The sequence below is a fragment of the Synchiropus splendidus genome, chromosome 4 (genome assembly GCF_027744825.2).
Source record: "Synchiropus splendidus isolate RoL2022-P1 chromosome 4, RoL_Sspl_1.0, whole genome shotgun sequence".
Classification (NCBI taxonomy): Eukaryota; Metazoa; Chordata; class Actinopteri; order Syngnathiformes; family Callionymidae; genus Synchiropus; species Synchiropus splendidus.
Window position 1 is genome coordinate 9,689,790 of NC_071337.1, and position 13,123 is coordinate 9,702,912.

The 13,123-nt window shown below is 42.1% G+C and overlaps 1 protein-coding gene across 1 annotated transcript; it reads left to right on the forward strand.

The window, feature by feature from the left end:
- The first annotated feature begins 2,444 nt into the window (after positions 1–2,444).
- hoxa5a (homeobox A5a) lies at positions 2,445–6,135 on the forward strand. The gene is made up of 2 exons (XM_053862222.1): positions 2,445–3,091; positions 5,577–6,135. Exons 1-2 carry the CDS (start codon positions 2,533–2,535, stop codon positions 5,816–5,818), a joined length of 801 nt encoding a protein of 266 aa, XP_053718197.1. The 5' UTR covers positions 2,445–2,532; the 3' UTR covers positions 5,819–6,135.
- The last annotated feature ends 6,988 nt before the right edge of the window (positions 6,136–13,123 follow it).

Sequence of the window (13,123 nt, forward strand, 5' to 3'; positions counted from 1 at the left end):
CCACATCATCCCTCAATACCACGACTACTGCAATTACGTCTACCATGACTGCTTCTGCAGTTACTGCTGCCATAAAAACAATGGCTTAAAATATTGCTACAAATCTGCTGCAACTGATGTGTACTACTGCGCCACTGCAGCTAGTACTTCTATGCTCCTCCAAAACACTTACTGATACCACACACCCATCATTGAAGATGAGAACGATACATGAAGCAATATTTGTGTATTGTTGGTTTTTTTTTTAATTCATGTTATGTTATTAAAATCTTGTCAGTAAAAAGTGTTCTCAATAGCTTCCATAGATGAAGCCAAGACTGCACCAATCTGACTTTTAATGTTACTCAATTAAATCTATTTAAGTGTATAAATATACTCTTAATCGTGTGATTATTTCCTGAGTACACGATAAGCGTTTTTTTGTTTTTGTTTTTTTTTTAAATTATTTTTCAGTTTCCCAGTGAAATGCTCCGCGTGCTGGAGTGCGAGCGTGTGTCCTGCAGGGAGCACTCGCGGCCCTCCTTCCTCCCCGCGACCTCTCTCTGACACCGTCTCTCACGCCCCTCTCCATCCCTCCTGCGTGTCTGTGCCTGGTCTGCAGAAAACCATTTTGGATCTCTGCCGCCATCGGCCAACAATAAATCTAGCGCGGAGCTTTGGTCTCGGGCAGGCTCGGATGTCGAGGCCGGTGTTCGCTCCCTCGCTGAGGTCACGCATACCTGAGCGAGGGTCTGGCTGATCTACAGCGGAGCAGGACCGGGCTTGTGCCGCTGCTCGCTCGCTGCTGGGAGGACCAACATGTGTGGGGAACACTTTCCACAGATGAAGGTGCCATAAAAATTCCACAGGGCGGGGAATCTTCTCGGACCCCAGCCCTGAATTCTTTCTGGGGCCCACGTGACCACACTCATCTTGGTGTTAATAAGTTTTTTTTAAATCGTGATAGCGAGGATGAAGCCCACGTCTCTGTGTGTGTCCACCATTGCAGTTCCCTTGTTGTTAAGTTATGATGATAAAATCAATATTGAAAAGTAATCAAATACGTGCGGAGAAAAACAAAGCAGCAACAGTTCTGGATCTGAATCTTATTTAATATGAAGTATAGATTATTTTCGGCGATTGGTGAGTTCTCTACTTCACTGTTGGATTTTCTTCATCTACTTCAATTCGCATAGGCGTCACTCGCCGAGAGCAGCATCTCTCTTTTGGTTTCACTTGTTTTTAACATAGGACAAATAGAGAATAGAGAATATTACGCAAAAAATATTTCTTCAATTTTTGTCTTAAAATGGTTATCGTCTTTTAGTAAACTGAGCTGAACATAATTGAGACATGGAAAAAGTAATCCAACGAGAAATAACACGAATCGAAATGCGGTTTTCTTTCTTTCTCTTTAATATAATATCATTAATATAATATCAGTGATAAAATGAACAAAGATTGTTGGGGGGGAAAACGAGATGGAAACAAAACTTTGACGCCTGGATTCTCAGTGATTACAGCAGCAAATGTATTTTAACATTTATATCCTTCCTCGTTGTTCGTCTCCCATCGTTCACGCTTAATAAAACCATCAAATGACTTTTTATTTATTTTAACAAGTGTTATTATACTGCACTGGCTTGATATTAAAAGTAAAGTTAAAATGGAAATAAAAAGCTCAAATGTCAGGGTTTCACAATGAGACGGAACAGTCCACCATCGCACCATGCGCTGAAATGTTCGTGATCTGTTGTTAATATCGTGTTTTACTTGCAGAGTTCAAACGTTCTGTTTAGATTACTTCCAAGCTCAGTTATCTGTTGTTTAATTTCTCTCTATAGAGCGCCACGAAATACACAACTATTCTAATATTATAAAAAATAAAGCAGCAACTGATGACTTATTCTTGGTTAAAGCTCACATCAATATAGAGTTTCTGTTTAATATTGTCTGATATTTAAAGCTGTCGCGAGTCGCTTCGTTGTTGTTTCTTCAATATTCCCACTCATTTCTCTGATCAAGATCAAAAATCGGCTCAGGTGTTGCGCGTGTTTGCGCAATTTCCCTTCGAAGTATTTCTGCCAGAAAGCGCGCTCTCTGCGCGCCTCCGCTCGCATTGTTCGCTTTTTGCCGCAGCGCTCGTTAACCTCCGGATGACCCGCTCCGCCCCACCCGCCCCTCCTTCCGCCAGTTCCCCAGTTCGTCCGGAGGATGGCGCACTACGACAAGTCAAAAACACCCACGCCGCCTTCTCTCGGCGCGTCCTCCTCCTTCCACGTCCCACCCTGCACTTCCGCCGCGCACGCGCGTACCTCTGGAGGTCAGCAGGCAGGATTTACGACTGGTCAACAAAAGCACGTGACTCTGCGCCGTTCCCCCCATATTTGGGTGTCTACGTCAGACGAGAATCAAGTCCACTCATTTCCATAATTCATCATAAATTGTGCGAAGCAGCTTGAGGACGCAGTAAAGAGCTTCAGCCACAAATCAACAATTCTCTCCACCACAACAACAAACACACAAACAAACCCAGGCTGGAATTGTCAACAAATGAGCTCCTATTTTGTCAACTCATTTTGCGGTCGCTACCCGAATGGCGCGGACTTCCAGTTGCATAATTATGGAGAACACAGCTCTGCTAACGAGCAGTACCGGGACGCCACGGCGGTCCACTCCGGCAGGTTCGGATACGGCTACAACGGAGTGGACCTGACGGTAGGTCGGAGCGGCGGCGGCCACTTCGAGCGCGGATACTCCCCGAGCCATTCGGCGGCGGCGACCCCCGCCGTGGACCCGTCCAGGTACGCGCAGTCCACCCACACCAGCAGCAGCAGCAGCGCAGCCTCGTCTCTGTCACCTGAGCCCATGCCTTGCTCGTCGGTCGCGGCTCAGGTCGGCGAGTCCACGCAGCAACAGCAGCAGCAGCAACACCGAGGCGTGAAAGCCTCCATTCCCGCTCCCACCTGCGCGACCCCGTGCCCGAGCCGGGAGTGTGGGTCCAAGTCCGTGGAGGAGGAGAAGGCGTCGGGCAGCGAACCCACAACCCCACAGAACGACTCCACGCAGCCTCAGATCTACCCTTGGATGCGGAAACTCCACATAAGTCACGGTACTGTTCACATGTCACGCCTCGCAACTCACTCCACAGAGCGGTGCTGATATTTGCGTCCGTAAAGTTGAAAGATATGTCGGTGATCGGGGAAAAACTAGCGCAGTCAAGGGGGTGAAAATGGCAAAAACACACCAGTTGTTAAAGACGCTAACGCTCTGAGGCAAGTGTGTCTTGTTTCAGTTGTCATTTTAATGTCAGAAATGCTGATATTTAATAATAGGGAAGTTAAATGTGCTTGTAATAACGCTTTTAAGTCAGTTCAAAATGCTCGTGTGTATGTTTCCTTGTACACGTGTGGCCGTGGAAAATAAAAGATGGCGATAACTTTTAATAAGGTGTGTCCGAAAGGCAAAGCTGCACCTGTACCTGAACACCGGGGCACAACTGCTCCAGAGTCTTGTGGAGCTTGTCTGAAGATATGACTCTTTAAATCGGTCGTATCAAGCGAAGCAGATGAAACTGCCACGCACACGCGCGTAAAATGGACCAGCAACCACCTGTAGTGTGACTTACTGCCTTAATTAGAGACATTCTTATTTTTAAAGCGCAACCTTGTTTAAATTATTTTTCAAATGTTCAGTACGTGAAAAATAGAATGAGAAAATTTGAATATTTTGCAGCAAAAGTCTGTCTGAATGGCGCAGATCCTCGTGTTACAAGTCTAACAGATTGCTGCTGTAAATACCGACACCATTCTTGTTTAACCCCAAAAAACGACGATCTTAAATAAATGCTGAACTCATTCGGCGTTACTTTGATCCAAAAGCGTAAAAATCCACAGAAATTAGCCTCTAAACGAGCCAGTCATTAAGTGTGTTCCATTAGTGACTTCTTTATTATCAGAGAAAAATGTCGATGATTTTGACTCTACCAATCAGATCCAGCGTCACGTCGTTATAAGAACAAACTCCATAATTTCCTGCTTGGCTTGATACTAAAGCACAACAAGCTAGAGGCGAAAAAAAATGTCGAAAAAATATTTTAAAGTTTGAATTAGTTACCTCAATTGAAATCACATTTTGACAGTCAGTGTCTTGGATTTTTGGTTATTGTCACCAAATACACCCAGAGATGAATAAACCGAACCTTAGCCACACTTCAGTTTTGATGCCATGTCTCTGTATTTAACAGCACCAAAGCTGTTTATATAGATCATCAGGAAAGCCACAGGTAGCGACAGTAAGAAAGTTTTTGTCGCCAATTTTCTGTTTGTGTGTCAAAATAACAGAAAATGTGCGACAAATACAAAATAACAGAATAAGAATTCAAATTACTTCAAGCAAAACCGTCTTGTTTAGCTAATACAGAAGCTGAACTGTGTTTAGTCAAACTTTATTCATCATCTGAATTACAGTAGCAGAGTCCACTTTCGGCCCAGATGTTCAGTCCAACACTAAAGTTACTCAGTAATCAGTAAACTGATGTGAACTTTCAAGAGAAAATCATGTTAAATGGCTTCTGTTCTCGATCCGAATCTACATTTCTAGTCTAAGTTAGATTGTAGTTTGGGTGAGCCACAGTATCTCAACGTTCAGTTTGTTTAACTTTTAAATGTGATTCAGACACAGAATATTTAGACGCGTGTAAACGGTTAATCCAGATCAAGAATCTGTTTTCATGCGAGCAGTTTAAAATGGCTGAAATGAAAGCAACATTTTCACAAAAACACGGATCAGATTTAAAGCAGTTTGCCCCAGTTCATGCGCTGGACTCTACTTCCAAACTTTGGTTAATGTCGTTTTCGCTTCGCCACATTCAGATGTTTGCTCCCAACAAGAGAGATCTAATGTTTGGGAAAGAAAATTTGTTCCTCAAATTGAAGAACAAGTGTCAAAAGATCATCGTACATCTAAGATGTGCTTCTCGTCTCTACATGCAGGAAACTAATGTCAAATCTGACAGTGAGATTTCACACAAATGCGCTGCCGAAACTGAACAAAAATGTGTCTGTAAGCCGCCAAAGGCTTGTTTCCATCACATATAAATATATATATATATGAACTTTGAACATCATGAGTTGCGCCAGCTCATGCCAGTATTTGACTAGTTCATAAAACAGGCAAATTCTCAGGACGAATAGCTTCATACAAATTAAGCGTAGCTAAAGCCTGGGTGTGTTAATTGAGAGGAAAAATCTGCCTTATCATTTAAGCAAAAAGGCTTTCGCCATCCATCACTTTTCCTGTCGCTGACTCTGGTTATGAAGTTCAGGTTAAAGTTGAAACTATGTTATAGGAATCCAGAGCAGGCTTAAAATGGAAATACATGTATAGTCAAGAGGAAAGTTTGACGACTTTGATAAGTAAAAAAGAAAAGAAAAATGAAATAAATAAAACGAAAGAATAAAAAAAAAAATCGATTCTTGCTGGAATTGTATCGATTCAAAATTAGACTGTAAAATCTAGGTCATATTTAGGGACTCAGAAAGCCTCAAATTGACCTGTGAGTTGACCGCAACGCCACTTGTTCTGCCCTCCACCAGAACTGTCCGGACCCGAGGGGAAGCGGGCCAGAACCGCCTACACCCGCTACCAGACCCTGGAGCTGGAGAAGGAGTTCCACTTCAACCGCTACCTGACCCGCAGGCGGCGTATCGAGATCGCGCACGCCCTCTGTCTCTCCGAGAGACAAATCAAGATCTGGTTCCAGAACCGCAGGATGAAGTGGAAGAAGGACAACAAGCTGAAGAGCATGAGCATGGCGGCTGCAGGATACAGACCATAACAGCTCCACCACTTTACAAAGAAAAAAAAAAAGAAAGAAAAGTTGGAGGTCGTAGCTGGACTTGATCACCTCCGCCCTCTCTGTGTCCAACCGTTTTTCATTTCGGGATCAATTAGAACTAGAGGAAGCCTAAATTATTTCACGTCACACACCAACACTTTGGGCGTGTGTCCTGTACATGTGTGTATTTATTGTTCTGCCTCGTGAGATTTTGGTGTGTAGCTTCGCCTCGTATTTGTTCAGCTGTCTTCTGTAAAGAAAATGTTTTTTCAAAAGACTTGAAGTTCTGTCATGATGATATAAAAAAAAAGTGATGATGGTGGTCGTGATAATAAACTTTCTACTGGAACTGCACTGGTCCTGAGTTTTTCTTTCTTCTTTCTTTTTCTAAATGTTGGAATCAACAGGTTCTTACCTTGCGGGTCTTGTCGCTCCTCGCGACGCTTCGCGTTTATTCCCCGCTCGACTTTTCAGGCTGTAAACTTTATTACAAGCGTTTCTGGCTCTGTGACATTTGGTTCCTAAATGAATGGGGGGGTTTTGTCTATGAATTAGATCGTAAAAATCATCCGGAGCGCGGCCAGATAGGCTGACTGGCCATAAACGGTCACGTGGTGGCCATTAAAGTAAGTTTTATGGTTTTGGGGAGTTGACAGTATATTGCACATAACATATAATCGCAGTGAAGGCGAGTGTGCGTGTGATTTTCTCCTTGCTGTGTGACTTGACCGGTCGTCTCCTCCGACCGCGGTGCACCAGGCAGGCCGAGGGAGAGCGGCGCGTCGGCGGGTGAGTGCGCGCGGACTTACCGGAGCTGCGAGGACAAAGAGCGCTATTATTGCGTTGGCTCCCTATTAGTGCATTATACTAATTGGTCTGTGGTGGATTCATGTTCTGGGCAGATGTTAGGTCGAGTGCTTGTATAATTACTTCCTTTCCTGTGTAACTTGTTTCCCTCCATCTGCGCTGTAATCTATTTTACATGGTGGATCATGTCCGCGCAAAACACTTTTTTGGACGGTGGTGGATTTGAAGGTTTGATGAGGTGAGGTGAAGTGAAGTTTGAAAGTTTTCTCTTTTTTTTCTTAACTTGGTGGTAAACTGTGTCAAGTAAACAAGAAGCGAAAAGGTTCGAAAGGGAATTCCGTCCTGTCGCTGGGGTTGAAAAGTTCAACTGACCCCCTTTATAATTCTCCCTGGCCTTGTGGTGACCTCTTGACCGGCGATCGATGAAATCCTGCAGACAATTGGGAGAAGTGACGCACATTTGGGCGAATTTTCGGAGCCGATGTTTATTTTAATTAAAAAAACTTAGAAAACCCGAGATGAAAAGGCTCTTAAATCAGTATCCAACTATTAAAAATCTGCTTTTTTTATTCTGTTTAAATTCATGCGCAAAGAACCGTTATGCTGGAGAAAGCACGCCATGGCGCAAACATTTGTGACTTTAAATATGTTTTAAACGTATTTATGAGTCAAGTTTTCCTGGGAAAAGGCGCGCTTTTTTGCGTCTGATACAGAATGAAAATCGTCTTTCCTCATGTACAGTTAAATACATTTTGAAATAGCAAATATATACATATTTTACTTAAATAATAATAGTAATAATAATAAATTATAATAATAAATAATCGTAAAATGGAAAATAAAGTTGTGCGCTGTTGGATTTTACGCGTATCCGCGCTTCAAGAACTTAACCAAGTTTCACTTTTAAAACAAGGTATAATCGAACATATCGCTGTGTGGATGGGAAAATCATCATCTGATGAATAAAGCCAACTACTTTCTTTCAGGGTCGATGATTTTGATCGCAACATCTGAACATTTTGTTGGTTTTCCTCAAACACCAAATGACTTGTTTAAGAAATAATGATAAAGCTCATTACTGGCTTCGACACAAATGAATGGGACAATATGGATTTTAATTTCAGTTCTGTTATTTTGTATTAAACCTAGGGCACAGATTCCATTCCATTTTGCAAATTAAAACCTTCGTCGATATTTCAATAGGAGTGATTTGGATTGTGCCTGGCAGGAAAGAGAGAGGAGAGGGAGGGGGTGCGGGGTGGGGGGTGCAGGTTCATCTGGAGGTCACCGCGGCAGCGCCAAGATGAATCTGCATCCTCTCAGAACCACCAGCAGAGCTCGCTTTAGGCCAAGTTCACTGTCACTGCGCGTGGGGAGACGCGGGGACGCGCTGCTCACTGGCACATTAAAGTAATGGTGTGTTTGTTTGTCGTCATGTGTCGCGATGCGGCGAGTCGATGATGGAGGGACGAGCACTTTGATTTTAATGATGAGAGAAGAAGCAGCCCAGAGACTCACTCCTTCGCTTTTTCATACCTGGAGTCGCCATCCTTCAAAATATGCAAGTAACATCCAACTAAAAACCTGACTATTGGATATTCCTTGTTCTGCTGCGGCTACTACCATCCCCACAATACTACTGCGTCTGCGGCTGCCAGTACTCTCAGTAATACTGATACTACTTCTACTGACCAGTAACCTCTGACCTTTCCACTGTTACATTTACTTGAACACAACTGCATGAATGAATGACACTATTACCACTGCTACTACAGCTAATGCCATCACTACTGGTTTTACTTCAACCAACACTAGTAACAAGATTCTATTAAAAAATATACTTCTTCCATTGCTGCTGCTGCTGCTGCCAATACTACGACTACTAAGACCTACTACTAACATGAATCTTGCTAGTAGTTAATTTATTTATTTATATCTGGTACTTTACTCCCACCACCACCCACTACTGCTACCATTTATACTGCTGTAAAGGTACTTCACTACCACTTTTAACAAATTCCACTTATACTATTGATGTACTGCTGTATTTATGCCTCAACAGATATTTATATTTTTTTTTACAATAAATGCCACTACTCAATTTAAAATTGTTTTGGACTTCTAGTTCTGCTATAGGACTGCTGGTTGAAGTCTGTTGCCCTTACTGCTGTACGGCTACTGTAAGTGTACTGCTACTACTCTGTCTTCTGATTGGGTCACACGTGATTCTCTCATTCTCTGTGAGGGCCTCTGGGTTTGCCGTCTTAATAGGACGGCCAACTATTCATAAATAATTCTGAGCTCTATTCACATAGACGTGGACTCATTTTCGGCCAATGATTTGTCATTTCAGAGTTCAACGGCAGAGAAAATCAACATTATTATTATTCGCGATAACATCTGGACTCCCATTACTTCATTACTTTATTAGGCTCGATCATTGGGGAACAGTGGAAACAATTCACCCACATCAATGTTGTGGAACAGATGTGTGACGCTGTTGGAAGCAGGTGACTGTTATCATCCAAAACACCGTAAATACTTGTGTGTTTGAGTGAAGCTTTTGATAAGGAATTGATGGCGTCGTCGTTGGAAAATTCGTTTCTCTCAGTGTTTCTGTTCCCCGTTTCTCTTTCCAGTCGTCGCTGTGTACGTTGATCTCTAAAAATCTCAAAATCAATTTGCGGCCGCTGTGAGAGCTGGTGCAGCGACGGCTCTGAAAGCCTGTCCTGCTCAGTCGATGTATGGATTTCTGGGCCACGACGTAACAAGGTTAGCGCTGTAATCAACGCTTGATGAGATAAAAGCCTGTAAGATCAAGAGCCAAAACAGGTCTCAGTTGAGGAACACGTTTGTGCTGGGCTCCTTAAGTGCCACTCCGTTCGCTGGCCGGCCAAAATCCGACGTGATGTGCCGTGTTTAACCGCACTGCAGCTGAACAAGCTGAGAACACGGAAACAGCTGGTTCAGGAGAAAACTCACAAAGCTGGAATGGACCTAAAACTGACTCGAGGGAAACGCCTTCTTTAATGGGCCGTTTCAAAGGCGACTCAGAGGAGGAACTGTTTTTTAAGATTGTGACTGACACATGAAAACCAAGGTGCTAACTGAAAAGCCACAAAAGCCACAATTCCTCTGTATAGTTGTTGTGCCAAACCTAAATCCCTCTCACATCCTGTGAACCATTTGTCCCAACATACGAACACACTAAATGGCTGTTAAAATAAATATTTACCTCATACGAACTTATTTCCAGCCACATTTGAACTATGACCAACAAACATAACAAATAATCTCGATTAAAAATACTCATGCTCACACTGATGTCCACTTCCGACTTAATTTGTCAGAAAAACACACTTCTACAACAGCATTTGTGTATTTAAAACATACGCAAGCAGGACAGAAACCTGATCCCTGAGGAGCCCCAAATGTAATGCAACACATATCCTAAAATATCATGACTAAAGAATGAGTATATCTCGATGCCAATTTATCACAAAGATGCTTTGTTGGCATAGTTTTGCAGTAAATGTGATGATTAAATAAATAAAATAAATAATTTGATGTTTATTTATATTGTTCTTTGATTGTCAATAGTATGAGTTGGTTAAGATAAGTTATTATTTTACTGGTAAAAGGAGATAAAATGAGGTGCCCCATGTTACACACAAGGAGAGCAGATGCATTTAGAGTCATCTCACACAATGTTGAATTTTTTTTTAAATTGTATTTAAATCAACAGAATTATCTTCTCTTACTTTTAACTGGTGGAAGATTTTGGGGAGTTTGACAGAATTCAATCGCTCCAACGTATTTTCTCTGTAATGACAGAGGATGAGACATTTTGGATTATGTTATTAATGCTTAAAAAATATCTGTTGACATTGATTTCACTTATAACATATAGTATAATAGAAATTCCTCACGTGTAAATTCTCCACCTGATCAAAATACGTTTTTCTGTCACATTTTTTAGCGTAAACCACGAGTGCCGTGGTTGCTCCCCACACTCACACTTGTGTTTCTCCATGTAATATTAATGTGTAGCCATTAGTATAACAGAAATGCGCCAAATTAAAACAGCACCTCAACTCGACCCTTGAGGTGCTCCAAACCAGCCATGTCGGTCCCCAGCATTTAAAAGGATTTTCATAATCCAGAGACAATATTTTAACATGCACAACGCACAACAATCTTCAGGAAATCTCATGGTCCTTCTTGTCGAAATGAGTTTTCTTTTGTGCTCCACGCCGATGAGATCCGTCTCCCTCCTGATGAGGCTGAGATAGCGGCTGGCGATGAGGAAAAATAGGGGTCAAAAGTTTACACGCCGAGCAAGTCGGAGTCATCTGTTCACTCAGCGCCTTATAATAGTGATCTTGACTTCCACACAAAGGAGCGAATAGCTTTGAATTACATATGTTGCAGCGTGCACTCCAGGTGAACCCTGGAAGCAGGGTGACCCCTGGTTTGGGGATAGTGATGGGGAGGGGTGGGGTTTGGGGGGGGGGTCCCCTAGCAACAAGATTGAGTGGCTGGCGTTTTATTAGGGCGGTTGATTGGTGAATTTCCTTTGAATAAATTGCATTTGATATGTTTAGGGCAGAATTTGCATTTTGAGGATTGATACTCTCGACCCGGTCACAGGGTAATGGGAAGGGCCCACAGCCCCCCAAATCGAGCCCCCGGTCCCCTTAAAAACCATTTAGCGCCTCTCGTAGTGATGGAGAGAAAGGAAGGCTTTTAGAAGAAAACACTGAAATGGAACAGATGTTTTTGAGACTTTCAGAAAGAGAGTGTTTTTCAAGCGTGTTCGCTCTTGTTTTAAAGGGTGACCAGTGTCTTGTCTGAAACAATTCTCTAAACTGATCATTTTAAATGACTTACATTTACACAAAAATAAATAAAAAAAAAATGTGCGTGAGATCTATTTGGCTGCAGTGTCATTTTAGTCTCCACCAATATGCAGACCATATTTGGTTTTCATTAAAAATAACACTTAAATACAATATAAACATTTTTAGAAATTAAATGCAAAAAAAGCCAAGCATATTTATATTTTCTGCGTATTTTGAGTAAAAAAAATTGTTCACTTCTCACACAACATTTCCCGCTTTAGAAAACATATTGACTATTACAAAGAAATTCTTTCTTCATGAAATAAAAGGCAGCCAGCGCCACCACAACACGCCAGTATCCGTCATCCTTCCGTCAGTGCTCGGTGCCGACACGAGACCTTGGTCCGACTCTCCCATCCGTCACCATCGTCGCAGCACTTCTCTGATAATCTAAATTTACAGTAAAGTGTCAGGATGATGCATCCTTGCTTAAGCGGACCTTCACCTCTCAGTTTATGCAGTGAAACACAACACCCAAGTATCGCTCTCACACCAAAACACATTAATAAAAACGAGCGTCCCTTCCGTGGACTCATTCTGATCTTTTTAAAATATATTTCCAAGCCTCGCGTCATGTTTAGACTCGCCATTTTCAGACCTTGAAATTGCGGAGAAAAGAATGATACAGTGATGGTTTGGGATTGTTTTTACGGATCACGCCTCAGTGGACAGCTGTGGATTGTTGTTCAAATATAAAGTTGTTTGCTTCCGTCCTGTTGGTGACTTGTCTCGGATGTAGTTTGTCGGACGTCGGGTTCAAGTGCTTATATCAGTGGAAAGTTGTGAGAAGGCGTCTCCGTTTTCACTAATATTAGTTGCAGATATTTGGATTGGTTATTAATATAAAGAAGGTAATCAAGATTGCGTCTATTTGACTATATTTCAGATTGGTATTTTAACGGTTCATCGTATACTGTTTTGATATTTTTGTGCCGGTTTTTGCTTGTCGTCATTTTTAAAAGCTTTATTGAGTTGAGCTCGTAACGCGGGTTTGAGGTCTCACAAGGTTCACACTGCAAGTCTGAGTGCGCCGTTGCTTTGTTCAATGTATCGACAAACAGACAATATGTATAATAGATGTTTTTTATAATAACAATAATCCATCTAAATGATGTCATTTCCAGTATTGATTGCGCTGCTGTGTGGTGGCTGCCTGCCGGTTTTTCTCCTGAGAGATGCTTGAAAGTGCTTGGGACAGATTTTTTTAAGGTCAGATTTGCGTCATTTCTGTTGTGATATTACTGTAAACAAGTTTCAATGTTCAACCGTCGCACACATTTTGTTTGACACCCACGCGTCCTTGAAATGTGTGTGAGCGCTGACACAGCGCACGGAAATCGAATAGTTTGGTTTTAATAAGCTTTATTTGGTGATAATAAAAATCTGAAAAGAAAAAAATCATAACTGATTCCTTTTTAAATGAAAATAACTGTTGTTCCACTATTTTTTTACTGCAACGTTACTGAGCTGTGGAACCCACACAAGCTTCAACAACACACACGTTCTAACACAACTCGTTAGATCACCTTTTGACACATTTAAAGCCGCACATTGTCTCGTTATCAATTGTGTTTTCACCATTGAAGGTCATTGATCT